General features: G+C 37.6%; 1 protein-coding gene across 1 annotated transcript; it reads right to left on the bottom strand.

The window, feature by feature from the left end:
* Positions 1–806: 806 nt before the first annotated feature.
* eif2d (eukaryotic translation initiation factor 2D) lies at positions 807–12,941 on the bottom strand. The gene is given in 16 exon segments (XM_003438858.5): positions 807–996; positions 1,101–1,275; positions 1,753–1,873; positions 2,854–2,934; positions 2,936–2,944; positions 3,348–3,437; positions 5,775–5,930; positions 6,057–6,163; positions 6,247–6,292; positions 6,369–6,486; positions 6,848–7,116; positions 8,844–8,951; positions 9,037–9,127; positions 9,217–9,300; positions 9,389–9,579; positions 12,680–12,941. Coding segments are annotated over 16 exon segments (1,773 nt in total). The 5' UTR covers positions 12,736–12,941; the 3' UTR covers positions 807–925.
* Positions 12,942–15,971: the final 3,030 nt, after the last annotated feature.

Here is a 15,971-nt window from a genome sequence, read left to right as displayed (position 1 = left end):
TGTTATGTTGATGATTCACAGCTGTACTTTCTCGTTAAGCCGAACAACCACAACGGCCTCTACGACTCTACTCAGCTAGTACAATTCAATATAAAATTATTTGCTTCAAATAATGGTGTACTTTTGATCAAGATCTCCAAAGTCATCCAGTGTTGCTCTTTACATCTAACCAAAAAACAAACATGTCTTCCTTAGTCTGCTGTCAATTAGTCCAGAAAGCAGCAGCAGGGATTTAAATAAAGGTGTTAAACCAGTGTTTAACCTTCTTTAGTGTGTTTAGTTCCAATGCGTGTATGCACAAGATTAAAAAAAGACTCTTGTGCAGATTACTTTAATAAAAAAATAAATAAAAAAAACCTCAACTATGGCCAAGAATAATCACTGCTGATGCCGTGATTGTAAGTTTGGGTGATATTAAATTACAAATAAACTAGAAAGAGAAATCTGTTTCAAGCAGGTGTTTTTTGTTTCCTTTTTTTTGTAACAGTCTGATGTTATGATGGTGTTCATTCTTACACCATCCAGTGATTTCTTATTCCAGTTGAATATATGACACTTTAATGGTGTGCCTGCTGACAAAACTGCATACAGTCAGCTGTTAGGACGCACATGCCGACAGAGGTGTTGCTTAGTACGTCTAAAGCTAAGGAAATTGTTTCCTCTCAATGTTCTTTGTTGCCATCAGAATCCAGTTACCTTACAGGGAAAAACATATTGGTCGTTTTGGCTGACCCCATCATCAACTTTAACATGAAATACATTTGGGAGCCACAGCAGAACAACTATGAGAACTTCATTCATCCACCTTTAGCATTTGACACCAGATCGGCTTTATTTAATGGACAGTGAAGAGTTTATTGTAGTTGTGTTTACATACAATAAAACAGTTAAACACTTAAAACAGCTGGTACAATTTAATGAAATACTATTTTTTCTTGCCACCCTTTGGAGGTTTTTCTAGTCCTTGAATGCATTTCCGAGGAATCTGATAATGATCTGAAAGTAGAATAAAAGACAAAATGACTTTATTTGTGCAGATGAAGGAATTATGATAAATGAGAAAGAAGATTCAAATATCTTAAATTCCTAAAGGTCCATACCGAGCAGCAATTTGCCAACTTGTTGAATCTGGTTGCCTTGGATCTGGACCAGGACTCTGTCCTTGGCTCCGGGGACAGGCTGCAAGACAGAGCTGGCCTGAACTCTATGCTGCAAAACACTGGCGACAACTGCAGGATCCAACCCGTACACTTCCAGGTTCTTTATCAAAGTCACCTGCATGTTGCACATATAAAACAACTAATTAAAATATTTAATCATTCATGTTAACCTGTGAGGTCATTACTCTATACAGTCTGTATAAATGGAGGGCACTGACAAGTTTATTTTTCAAATCGTGAAATGCACCTATAACATATCATTACTAGATTTAAAAAAAAAAAAACCCCACAAACAACCAAAAACATACAGAATGTGTCTCCAATGACAGCAATCTAGGCTGGAGTGTGGGGATACCACTTTTCTTAAGAATGGAATTTCTATTAGCATGTAAGCTTTTTACCACACTATCTGTATGATAAGTGTTAAATACTTTAGTGTATGAAATATGCTTAAGAATTCATAAAAAGGACCAAGGTGCTTTTGTAGAGTTCACTAAAACACACTATTTAACCAGTCATGAATCTCTATCAGTACTTTAAAAAAAATCCACACTCATCTAGAAATAGCCAAACTGAAGAAAGAAACTGGCACCTTCTTATTCGAGCCTCGAGAAGCCACAGTAATGTCTATGGGCTCAATATGGCCTTTCTTTATTATAGGTGGTTGCCCTGGAAACACAGCTTGATAGCACTCCTGCATTCTTCCCAGTGTCCTGTTGAAAACAAGGTTAATTGTTAGCATTAGCAAAATAGAAAAAAACAAAACAAAACATACTATAAAAGAACAATCTGCACAGATTGCATTGAAGAATAATTGTACTTTCCAAAATTCCCAGTAGCTGTCCTTTTAATTTCACTGCAGATACACAATGCACTATTTGTGCAAACCTTTTGGCTATGACATGAAAAACCCCACTGAGAGCAGACTGGGCAGCCACCCATCACAATCTGCCCCCCTTAGTGATGCTGGTGACTTTTCCATCTTTGGTCTGTGGCAACATTGTTCTGTGGATTTGAATCAATTGCTGATCTCTTGTAAACCTAGTGGAGCTTTTATGAGTAATTTGATAACTTTAATTATTTCCAGCAGTTCTACAAATGTTGATAGATGAACAAAATCTTGTTTTTTCTTGTTTTTGTTTTTTTGCCTTTTTGTCTAATCTTTTGAAATTTTAAAAACATAAAAAGTCATCTTTAAAATGAGGAAAACATTGCACTATCCATTCAATTAACTTTTTTTTTTTTTTTTAAATTAAAGACCTGAGATCTAAGCCAATCATAACCTAGCAAAAAAAACAAACAAGCAAACCCCAAATTCCATTAACTGCATTGCAAACTATGTCAGCAGCAGTGATGTGTTACAGATTTACAGATCAAACCAGGATTAAATGATGCATTAGTATGATTATTTAATCCTTCTGATGGGCAGTGTTGGCCCACATTAGTAATTAGGGCCAATTTAAACGTGGATTTGCAATGGTTGCTTTAACCAGTAAATCTGTCTAATTTAGTTAAATACTCATGTATTATAAACAATATATATTTAGTTTCCTTTATTGAATGCTACAGAAATACAAACTATTTTTTTTTCTATTTCTAGTACAGCTATTTTTAAGCGTGGGTGGGGTACAGTACTTCAAAAGGCAACATGTTCAATGTTGTACACAGCGCTTTAAAAAAAGTTCACCTTTACCTGCTAAAGAGGTCATCCCATTTGAGAGAGACTACCTCCTGATACTCTGATTTCTCCAGTAAGCAGTCACACAGAGTTGGTGGTCACGTAACTAGTAAAGAGGACAAAAACAGTGAGGCTTGAGGGATGGCACTAAACAGGGAACATGCTGCACTGTTAAGCTATGCCAGCTTTGTGGCAGATATTTTATTTTCTCCCATCAATCACTGCTAATTTGTTTCACATCAGATGAGGAACAAATTGAGATGTTTTTTGGAGTCTCACAGTCACATTTAAACATTTTAGCTTATTATACTGTTATTTAGGGAGCTAAGGTCAGTTCTGTATTTAACAGTCAGTGAGACTGCTGTTCACCACCACGCCCAGTTCAAAGCAATTCAGCAGCGTAGCCTCCAGGTTTTCAGTGTTTAGTTGTTCTGTGTTCTTCTGTCTGTGGTTTTTCAAATATCCGCTCTGAATCACGCTAGCGCTTCGAGTTTTGAACAGCCTCTTACTTCTTATTATTTTCATCCACCAGCTCATTGCTCTTCACATACTCCGTGACAATGCTTCTTACTTCAGCAGGATGCAGTGTTGCTCCTTTCCTACAGAGGCAAGAAAGCACACATTAGTATCACTGATTAATACAAATAAGAAAAGGCTACCTAAGCTTTAATAAAAATATCTACTTTCTTTTGATTCTTGTATTAGGAAATAAACTCATCCATATAAAGCAACACAGCTAGAAAAAAACTGCAGATTTGAAGTTGAATCACCAGTTTACTCGAAGTATTTAAATTGAAGCTAAAAGGTTTTAACCTCAGGAAAACAGATGCAGGGTTGTTGTATTAGACTGCATTCGCTTATGTTAGATGTATATCAACTAAAGCTAAATACTGGAGAATTTATTCTCTGGGCCAGTTTGTGCTGGTTGTCCTGATGAATGCCTTAAAGTCTACGGCTTAGACTAAAGAAGAATCAACTAAAAATATGCAAAAGCCAACCCAAATTATGAGGATAACTCATTTTAAGACATAGACCATGGGTTCACTTTAACATATTGTAAAGTGAATGATAGCGATCCTCTGGTAACAATGATTTTCTGAGGTTCTTGAGGATGTTACTTAAACAAATGCTCCTGACTGCCTGTGGTTAACTGAGCTGTTTTACACTGGTGGTTTTAATGTTCTGGCTAATTAGTATATAAACAAACAGTCCTTGGGGTAATAGAGTGGGTTTTCCACAGAAGCTTCTGAAGCCAATTTAAATGTATTAAAATAACTCTCTCAGTCCAAGATTGTTTCAGCATATAGTCATTCCATTGGATATTTCAAGGGATTATTTTATATGAATTACACTGCCCTCCAAGAATTCAGACAATAAGCCTTTTCAGAATCAGTATAAACATTTCACCTGTCACAACAGGTCACGCACCGTACTAGAAGCTCCTGGACACTAAAGCCTAAGCTGGGAACGCTTTACATTTCCCATTATGAGTGGTCACCATACAAAGCACACTAAGAGGAAGATCAAACCAAGTTAATCAGCAGGGGGCAGTTTTTTAGAAAGCACTGTCATGTGTTTTGTTTTATTCGTGTTAACTTGCCATCTTCACTTTAGAAGACAGATGTGTGGTAAGAGGCTGAAGGAGTTGCAAATTTTTTTTTTTTTCCACAATGTGGCATCCAAGCAACAATTACAGTCAGTTCCTATAATTGTCATTTCTAGAGATGCACCCATCCACTGAGCTAGGGAGCAGAATCAGGACAATGTTATTGGCCTGGACTGATGACCAGCCGGTCAGCCGATGCATGTTCGATTATGAGCCTGTCCATTTCATGCATGTGCAACATGTGCAACATGCACACGGCGTCGCAGGCTAGTAGTTGCTCACAATCTCACAGCCACATGTTATTAGTGTGAGGCTATGGCACATAGCGTGATGAAGACCAAAGTAAACCTAACGCGACACTTCAATCACCCTCACCCAGCTGCACGGACATTTTAAAGAACCTAACACAGACAAAGTGGCTAAAGCTAAAGCTAATCAGAGCCACAAGCCAGCAGCTTCGACAGAAACCTCGGTATGAGCAGTCAAAGGATCAAAGAACTTACGAGGAAAATCATTTAGATGAGTGAAAAAGACAAAAGGGTCGACATCCTGGTATTTGTTGATTTAATAAACATGCTAAAAAAATGATGTTATACATATAAAAATGATACTGCACCTGCTTTTGTCTGGCTTTATTTTCAGAGTTGCTTCAGTGAGAGAAGATCCCTTAACTTATAGCAGTTTGAGGGGAAATTGTAAAGTTTAACAAATTAATTTTATTATGAAAATAATATATTGCATTACAGAAAGGCTGCTTGTAGTTCTTAGAAAGAAAATGAGAATTGGCAGTTTACAGAATCCTCCAAGAAAACTGCTATTTCTGTTTCAGCACAATTTGCTACGTTTGATCTAAGAAAACCCTACGGTACTAATGATGTACTATTAGTAACACATGGCTTTTCATAGACGGGAAAAAAGCAAATGAAAAACCTTCTGTCAAAACCTCAATTTACAATGGAAACCATTGAATAAGTGTGAAAAAAATAACAGTTGTAAAATGAAATATTAGAAGTTTGAATTTACGGGTCCCTATGGGGAAAAGTACTTGAAAACTATAGACGGAGCAATAAATTAGCAATCAAATGTGTGATTTCAGACACAGCTAAAGACCAAGAATTCTTCAGCTTGTGTAAGACAAATATTGCCCTATCAGTTCACAGGTTGGTCAGAGGCTGAGGCCAATTATCAGCAGCTCTCCCGGAGTTGCTTGGGATTCAGTGTCTCTTCTAAAGAAACACAAGCTCCAACTCTCCCTGCTATGTCCCCCTGCTGTCTGACCCATGCGAACAGGAGGCAGTATGAAGAGGCAGGGTTAGGAAAACATACAGACCTCTTGTTTGCATTCAGAAAGAGAGGCTCCAGCCGAGCAGACACAGAGTACAGAGTTGTGATCTCTGGAGGATGATACGGAATTTCTCCTTCCTCTCCATCCGGCAGCGGAGTCGATTCAACATCTGTGTCCTCGGGAAAGCTGAAGGAACGCAGTCTACAAAAAAACAAGGCTACAGTAATACAAAGTAAAAACACAGGGCTAGTCTGTCTGAATGTGGGTGGGTTGCAGGTTTCAATCCCTATGAAGAATTTCTTTATTTTGAAAAAGGCCTCAACTCACTCTGGATTCTTCCAGTCCACCTCCACAATACTCTCCACACCCTTGGTGAGTTCCTTTACTCGCACAATGTTATACCGTTGCTCCATGGTCTGTAGAAACTTGGAAAGCTGTTGGAAAAGACACACATACTGATGAGGTTATGCATTTCACACTAAGATGTGTTCAATGTCACGAGCTGGACACATGATACCTTCTTATAGCTCGACTTCTTGATATCAAGTTGCTTTCCACTTGGGCTGAAAAATACAAGGCGTTTTCAGTAATAATGTTCCTTTCCCCATAAAACTTCTACAAAGGTGATTTATACATTACCAGCAGGAGAACATATAGTTGCGGAGAAATGTACTCGTCAGTAGAGGGAGCTCTGACTTCTTCACCTTGCTCTTTAGGGCATGAAGAAAGCACTGCAACAGCATGGCGTCCATTACCTCTGTGAAAACAAGGCATGACCTGGATTACATACTTTTCTCTGAGCATGCAAAAAAATATTCCACAGCTGAATTAACATAACAAAACCACATGTTCACAAAAACCCCCCCAACAAAGTCATCGAGCCTGCCCTGCAACCATTTAGTAGTCATTACGTCAATCAGATTTGAATCAGGGATTAAAGTATTTATGAGGTTTTGGCGAAGTATTATTAAAAGCAGATTCAGAACAACTTTGGTGGGAAGTTATTTAATGGCAAATCTATAACTTTATTTTCATTAATAACACTTCTGATCCTTGCACTTACCATCGTCCTGTTACACCAAGGAAAATATATGAGAGAATTTGATTACATCAGGTACCTTGTGGTGTTTTCTGCTCATCCTGGGTCTCCTCCTCCTTCTCATTGCTCTTTTCGCCCTTCTCTTCATCCTGTTCAACTAGGCTCAGCTCCTCAAAACCAGAATGGGCTTGATCTGTGACCGTTTCCTCTGGGCTGGACTGCTCCTCCACACACTTATCAACTTCCTCCTCCTCTTTGTCACTGATTTCACATTCCTCACCGTTCTCCCCATGTGCTTCACTTTCTGCATCTGGTAAAGAAGGAGGACCTGACTTATCTCCAAAAGCCCTGAAAAGGATATGAAACTGGCATTAGACGCATTAGAGCCTTTTGACTTTTTGCCTCCACTAGCCAATCAACTTGCAGTTTAAACTGATGCTTGTTCAAACTCAAATCAGACAAACTCACCACAAGCAAAATACAGTCCTTTTGTCCTGCATGAGTACCTTTATTTCTAAACTGTTCTAATGAGTACTGGATACAGTTATTCAGCTATTCAGTAATACAAAATACCTTCTTTATTCCAGGGGTCAGAGGAGAAAGGCCAGACTATTTGATGAAGACAACACTTAACTCAAATAATCAGTTATAACGCAGAAGAGCATCTCTAAATGCACAACACGTTGGTTCAGGCTGCTGGTGGTGGTGTAGTGCTGTGGGGATATTTTGTTAATATACTTTTGGTCCCTTAGTATCAACAGATCATTGTTTAAATGCCACAGCCTATCTGGCTGTTGATGGTGACCATGCCCGTCTATTTATGACCACAGGGTATCCATCTTTTTACGGCTGCTGCCAGGAAAATAAAGGAACATGTCACAAAGCTCAAATCATCTCAAACTGTGCTCTTGAACAGTTCACTGTACTCAGATGGCCTCCAGTCACCAGATCTCAATCCAATAGAGCACCTTTGGAATGTGCTGGAACAGTAGATTTGTATCATGGATGTGCTGCCAACAAATCAATATGGACCAAAATCTCTGAGGAATGTTTCCACAACCTGGTTGAGTCCTTGCTATAAAGAATTGAAGCAGTTGTGAAGGCAAAACAGTGGGTTCAAATCAGTACTAGCAAGGTGTACCTAATAAAGTGTCCCGCGAGTGCACCGTGTGTAATGAAAATTAAATTAAACTAATAGATGGGCACTAAATATAAGCATCACTAATGCAATATCTAATCAAATGTGAAATGTCATTATTTCATAATGTCATTTTATTTGCAGGAAATTTTTCCCAATTTACCAAACTCTAATTTGTTCATGTTTGAGTCCAAATAAATATTTATGCCAAATCTGAAGTTCACCAAGCGTTCCTGATATATTCACAGGATGGACATGAGGTCAAAAGGACCTTTTATAACCAAAATGTCATGAGTTCATTTCCAAAAAAGCCTTGATAAATTTCAAAGCCATTGCGTTTAGGAGAATGGGATGGGCAGACATGATGTGCAAAAACATAATGTGCATCACTAACAAACGATGCTCAAATGTTATCAGTTTCATCTTCACTGTTTTTGGAAAATCCTGATAAGGAAAAGTAGTCAGGTGTTCCTTGTTGTGTAAGTGCTTCATTTTTTCCATCACTTTTTTTCCATTTTTGCATCATCTGTCAAACCAATCGCAAATTTAGAGTCACCAATAAACTAAATAACCAAGCTCTGAACTGTGGGAAATAGCCTACACGGGCAGAGGGAGAACATGCCTGGAGAAAGGCTGAGAAGCAGGTTTGAACCAACACCCAGCTGTCAGAGGTGCAAGCCAGGATACACCCAGCACAGTTTACCAGTTTGGCTAACACTGGCAGACACGCAACTACAAACATTCACTGCCCTAGTTATTGAGAAAAACACACCTTTCCAAAAAAAAATCTCCACCTGCTAGAGTCTTAATGCTAAGCTAAGGAGCTGCCAGCTGTAGCCTTCAATTTAATGAAGTGAAACGACACTAATGAAAATGTCACTAAACATATTTCCCAAAATTTAAAACAATTCAATGCTGTAAGGTGAAAGCGACTCACCAGAGATAATCCATGTACGTGTGAAGAATGCAGACTCCTCTTCCTTTCATACCCAAACTGTGCATCTGTTCAGTGGCCACGGCAGCTGTTCCAACTGCAACAGGTGCTCTAGGAACAACCCGAAGGATACAGTCACACTTACATTTTGTAGGAAAGTAGGAAAGGTCTTCCAAAAGCGTTTAATATAACATACCTGTTGTTCACTAATGTAACAGCACAGCTGTCCCCCTGTTTCACATCTGGGAGACCACATGAAGGCACCACCACACCTGGGAGCATGAGATCTTTGGAAAAGCACAATATTCTCTCGTAACTTCAATGCACAAAACATTTGCACATGATTCACTGATCCCCCACCTCAGAAAAAGCATACCTGCCCCTCCAGTCAATTTCTGAAGAACAGGAGGCCATGTCTTGAAGGCTGGTAGGAGAGCGGGGTATCGCCAAAGAACATACACTAAGAAATATGACAAAAAAAGTTACTTAAGAGCAGATCAGTCATCCCATTGTATCCCATATTAGTGTGTTCATTGCTGTTTAATTACCTGTAGGAAAAAGTTTTTTATCCACTTCAAAGAACAATGGATTTTTATGAAGAACGTAAACTGTCACAGCATCTCCCTTGTGTGCATAAATCTTGACAACATTTAGTTCCTCTTTATTGGGGACCAGTTCAGACAGTTCATCAGCAGACAGCGAAGGAAATGCTGCGGATAAGTCAGCTTTGAGCTTTCTCCTAAAGGCAACAACACAGAAATAGATAAAATACACATGAATAGATGTTTTGAAAATGTACAGATATACCATTTCAATTTATCTGATAATATCTGCTCGCCTTAACTGCACCATAACCCAAACTATTTTTGCGCTCAAGTCAAGGAAATTGATCCATTTATTTGTTAAAAGATTATTTTTAGAATCAAATTTTTATTTGTTTTTTATTTGTTTTTTTTCAGCTATCAGCTATAATAGCTTGTCAAAACTATACTTTTCCTCTAAAATATTAGTTTCATTTGTCACCTTGCCAAAAAATAGTCATCTGCTCCTTTCAGTGGGTTATTATTTATCGCCGCTTAGGAGCCAAGAGAAGGGGATCTTAATCACCAAGGTCTGGTTCTAGAAAGCAAGTTCAATAAACTCTTCAATAAAATCAACTGAGTTGATTAAGGTCCTCTTCGCTTGGCTCATAAATGGAAATAAATGCCAGCTCAGATACATGTTCTCTCTGAGATAATCATGTATGATTAGTGAATGAAAGCTATCATCAGTGGAGGATGAGTTTCACCATTACAACGGTTAAAGAGATGAGTCTTCATTTTAGTCAAGTGGAATATGAATGTGTGTCAGTGTGCACCATGATGGTAGAGAAAACGGGATGGGGGAGTTATTTTAACCAGCTTGGTCTAATCGGCCATCAAATGCATGTATAAAATATATAAATATTTTATACAGTATAAAATATATAAATATTTTATACTGGCTATGGTTACGATGTGTCTGATGAAGTTAATTCAATAAGGATGGGATCCGACATCTACATTTGATATCTTTAAAGTGACACTGAGAAAATGCAGGGAACAGAAACTGAAGATAATAAGTAGGTAACCGCTTTAGCCTAAATTCTCTAGAAAATGTGTCATGGTCCAAAATTTGAACTTTTTTTTTTTTTTTTTTAACCTGTCCTGTTCAGTACTTTAGCAATCAGAAGTGTTGTCTGAGAGCATTCAACATAATTTAATGGCTATATTTCAACATATGGATTTATTTCAACATGAAATTCAGTCAGACTGTCTGCAGCCTGCTTTTAAAAGCTTACTTTAAACTACATTTGGCTCTGCTGTAGCATCTCAAAGTTATCTCTGTCTCATCTTCATTCAAATATTCACATAAAGTCCAAGACCTTAACAGTGTCAGACATTTTTTCCGACTACAACCTCATAAATGATTGTTCAATGATTAGTGTGTTACGTGTCCAAAGCTTTAGAAAGACAAGCTTTATTTAAGCAGTGATTGTTGGCTGATGGTGTGACAGCTGCATTACCCTCCACAGAGTCATGGTGAAAGATGTAGTGTACAGATTTTATTCTGAGCTGGAAATAAATCGTCAGTGTAATCGCTTCGTCTGTCCTCACAGTGATGACTGAGGAGTCTGTTAAGTACAAAAAAGTAAAGACTGACCTGGGATTTTGGTGTTTGGAAAAACATAAACTTCATATGAAATCACTCCACTGCATGATTTGATAGGGACCTCATGAAGGAGGAAATAAAACTAAATGCCTGTCAGCTGATTCAGGAGCAGCAGAAGGAGTCAGAGAGAAACTAGGAGTTCATTGAAGAAGAAAACCAGTCAGCAAGCTGGCTAGGTACACAGATTCAGAGTTTAAGTTAGCATTCTTTCTGTAACAGAAACCTCAGAGTACAGCTCTGGGTCTGAGAAAAATCCACATTTTAGCCAACCTCTTCAACTGTCTAACTCTGTAACTGATGAAACAAAAAATGTCATCATTGGTTCAGAAAAGCTGCATCCAAGCATCAAGTTCTCTCCTTGGTCCTTTATCCATTCATGTAACATCTGCTGTCCAAGACCCGAGTGTGATACTCAAATCTAATCACAGTTGTGAGAAACAAACAAGATTTCCCAGTCCTGCTACTATTGCCTAAGGAATTTTGTAAAGATACGATCAGTACTTAGATTCAGTGTTAGACTATCATTCATACTTTAATTTCCACTGGGTTGGATTATTTTAATAATAATTAAACAGGTATCAGAAAGCACTAAATCACAAAATACAGCAGCCAGACCTCTTAAAAGAACCAAGAAAATGGAACATATTCCATGAGTCTTAATGCCTCTACACAGGCTCCCCATTTCTTTTAGAACTGACATTACATTTAAAGCCCGGCCCAAGAATACATATAAACATAACCTAACTAAGAGACAAAAACATCACCAGGTGGAGTGGAAGAGAGAGGCTGAGCAGTTCATCTAAGCCAGCTTTTAGAGCCTGGAAGAGGCAGACGATCTGATTGGCTGACGATCCTCCCATATATGCCAATTATTAATATCGGGATTTTTTCTGACAGTGGGAGGGAAATGAGCTGCCTGAGGAAATTCAGCTGGTGATTACTTTAAAATCACTGCTAAATATTTATTTACGTTGAAAACCTTTTTTTTTTTTTTTTTTTAAAAACAAACAAACTAACACACATTTTAGATATTTTTTTTTACATTCATAGATTAGCTTCACCTTATTCTTTCAACTTTTTGATTTTATGTTAATTTTACTGGAATCACATTGTATTGAATTTACATTTTGACACCGGCGTACTTTGATTGATTATTTGAGTGATTTTTAAAAAATATAATTTCCACCCAGTTTGTCCGTTTATTCTTCTCCTATGCGAAGCACCTCGTAACACTGGTTTTGATAAATGATATACAAATAAGCGTTATTATTATTATTGTTATTATTATTATTATTATTATTATAAGTGTAAAACCGATAGAAAAAGAACATGAACATTATTTGTCCTTGCTAAATATTGACCGATATTGACAGTGCCAGCTAATAATGAGCTTTCAGCTCAAATACGAAGATGTACGGAAAAACTGATATAACGCCGCTATCTAAATCTATTTATTCACCGACCAGAAGCTTCACTGTGAGAGAAGAACTACTCCAGTTTTGATTTATTCCAGTTATGTGAGAAGGAGAGAGTCTGATACTTGGACAGTTTAAAAAATATATATGTTTAGAGTCCTCCGCCGCATATAATAAATGTGAATATGTAGAAGAAGCAACCCTCAGCTAAAGATGTGAGCAGCAGTGACTCACCTGTCTGATCCTTTGATTACGGTGTTGGATTTGACACGAAATGGTTTGGCAAACATATTTTCATAAAACAACGTGACGTTACTGAGAAGAATTCAGCATGACGGCTTCTGATGGTACGTCTTTTCAGTACATCAGCACAGAGAGTCTAAAACGACTCATCTACAACACATAAACTGATTCTACACTGCTTGTTTATGCTTTTAGTCAGCTGCTCCTCGTTGGGTGGGATGGTCCGACACATATTTATAACCGATGTGAAACTGCACAGGCAACTTTTGTTCCGCATGATGAACTAAGCACCTAGGTGTCAGTAATATTTTTTCTGCGGAGGTCAAAGTGTCTGTAAATCTAAGAATCTCCGTTACCATCGACAGAATAGGCAGTAATCTTAAAACTTCTTCAAATACAGGCAAGGGTGTAAATTGTAGGCTAAACCAAGCAACTGTTTAATGTTGATTCATGTGAATAGTGCTCCATGTAAAATAATGACTTGTTAAAAGTGTCGACAATTAAGCAGTTCAACAGTTTTATTTTGTCTTTGTTGTGTACCTTACTAGTGAGACGTTTGGGTTTTAAACTAGCAAGCAGAGAGAAAAAGTACATCTAACTCACGTTATTTAACATATACACATTTCCTTCTGTCTTTTATTTTAAATATTCACATTACGGAAATATTTATTTATTTGCAGATTTCCAACTTGGCTAGCTGCTGTTACAAAGCACGGGAGCAGACATTATTAGCAAAACTGGATAATTAATAAATTAAGTTAAGGGTAACTTTCTGGGTTTTATTTAAATGTTATTTTCTTTCCTATTATTTGCTGTGAAACCTCCGTAGTTAACTGAAAAAAATAAATGAAAACTAATTGAAGTCATTTTGTGATTTTACAAAACTGAAATAAGTCTTCATTTATTGAGACTTGGCATGTCTACATGACAATATCAAAGCATCAAATGGGAAAATGTAGTAATCTTTTTCCTGATAAATAACCTACCAATACTACTACTACTACTAATAATAATAATGATAATTCTAAAACAAAAACAGAAACTAATAAAAAAAACTATACATTTCCTTTATAAACTAAATTTTAGCTCTGAAAATATTTACTCAGGCATTTTACACTCCACTGATTAAAATAGGTACCTTTTCTGGAAAGCTTTGACAGGCAGAGGGGCATGCTGGGAAATATATGACTTGTACTTCCTGACCTTGTCTCTTATAGTTTTGTTTAAAATGCTCATGAAGCTGTTGACGTCAGCTATGCAATAATCAGTTTTTAGGCAAGTAAGGAGGTGCGAAGAGAACTGTTTGTGTTTTTGTAAAGGCTTGAATCCGCGTATGCACTCCTACTGTGTACAATACATCCAGAAAGTGCTCCATTGGTAAGGATTGTTGAATGAGGAATTCCATAAGTGAGTTTGGATGTTATACAGTGATTCATCCCGTCAGTTTGTGAGGACCTGTAGTTAATGGTTTATCTTGTTTGCTCCATGCTTATAGACAGAGAGAATGTGAGATGGTGTGCTTGGTCCGATAAAATGTGGCAGTAAAACAGTATCTGACCCAGGGCTTATCACAGAGTTGTTACACTCGTAGCACCAACTGTCCATGTGCCCCAGAATGCAGATTCCAAAGAAGTAGAGTGGGAACGACCACTCGGTTTTTCAGGTCTCCAGCTGGCTGTGTCTCTGTCTGCAGTGGAGTCTAATGTCGGGTTCAGACAAATGCAAAGGTGCTGATATGGCAACATGACACGTGGGCCTCTCTTATGGTTTCCAGATGTATGTAGGGTGCAGAAAAATTTATGTATGAAACCCAGACACATGTGAATGGCTTATCAAAGCAACATATAGGGTATTTGCCAATATTTACATAAGTCACATTAATATATTTAATAAATCCCAATTGTTATTCTAGATCTTATCTCAATTTTTTCTTCCAGAGCTCATCAGCAAAAATGTGCCCAAAGGTTCTTGGCAGTCTGCTGTTTTTATTTAGATTTAGATAAGAAGTCAGCTCCTTTTCTCCAATTTTTAGAGAGTCCAAGAATCTCTATTATCTTTAATTTTGACCAAAGAACTGCAGCTTCTGTTACAAATGCTTTTATTGATAGTAGCCAGTAAGAGTAAATCAGACTTTTTTTCTTTTTGGGTAGCGCTTTTCATAGATGTTAGTGTGGTTGAAAATACTTCAGACTGGATAAAATAAATGAAATTTAAAAGCAGAATAACATAAAATGAAACCCTTTTTTAACAACATGATAAATGACTATCCAGAGTTGGGACCAGGAAGCAGAGTTGCAGTCTTACACGCCTCTCTGCAGCTTCTCTCCTCCTGCTACCCCCCCAAAAACCCATCTCCATTGAGACTGTGTCAGCTCCCAAAAAGACAAAAAACAAACCAAAAACCAGCAATAAACAACTTAAACATAAAAAATCACAAAGAAAGAACAATACAGTATCCACATCTGAACCAAAGAGTAAAACAGTGAAATGTGGATTATTAAATATTAGGTCTCTCTCCTCCAAGTCTCTGTTAGTACATGATTTAATAATTGATCAACAAATCGATTTACTCTGCCTTACAGAAACCTGGTTGCAGCAGGATGAGTATGTTAGTTTAAATGAATCAACACCCCCGAGTCATTCTAACTACCAGAAATCTCGAAGCACAGGCCGAGGGGGCGGTGTGGCAGCAATTTTTCACACCAGCCTATTAATTAACGAAAGACCAAGACAGACTTTTAATTCATTTGAAAGCCTGATGCTTAGCCTCGTCCACCCCAGCTGTAAAACTCAGAAACCAGTCTTACTTGTTATCATCTATCGTCCACCTGGGCCTTACACAGAGTTTCTCTCTGATTTCTCAGACTTTTTATCTGATTTAGTGCTCAGCTCAGATAAAATAATTATTGTGGGTGATTTTAACATCCATGTAGATGCTAAAAATGACAGCCTCAACATCGCATTTAATCTGTTATTAGACTCAATTGGCTTCTCTCAAAATGTAAAAGAACCCACCCACCACTTTAATCACACTCTAGATCTTGTTTTAACATATGGCATAGAAACTGAACATGTAACAGTGTTTCCTGAAAACCCTCTGCTGTCTGATCATTTCCTGATAACATTTACATTTACAATAATTGATTACACAGCAGCGGAGAGTAGACTTTATCAAAGTAGATGTCTTTCTGAAAGTGCTGTAACTAAGTTTAAGAATATAATCCACCCACTGTTATCATCTTCAATGCCCTGTACCAACATAGAGCAGAGCAGCTATCTGAAC

This window comes from Oreochromis niloticus, linkage group LG20, assembly GCF_001858045.2.
Source record: "Oreochromis niloticus isolate F11D_XX linkage group LG20, O_niloticus_UMD_NMBU, whole genome shotgun sequence".
Taxonomy (NCBI): domain Eukaryota; kingdom Metazoa; phylum Chordata; class Actinopteri; order Cichliformes; family Cichlidae; genus Oreochromis; species Oreochromis niloticus.
Note: the sequence above shows the minus strand (reverse complement) of the source record. Positions and strands in the feature narration are given on the sequence as shown.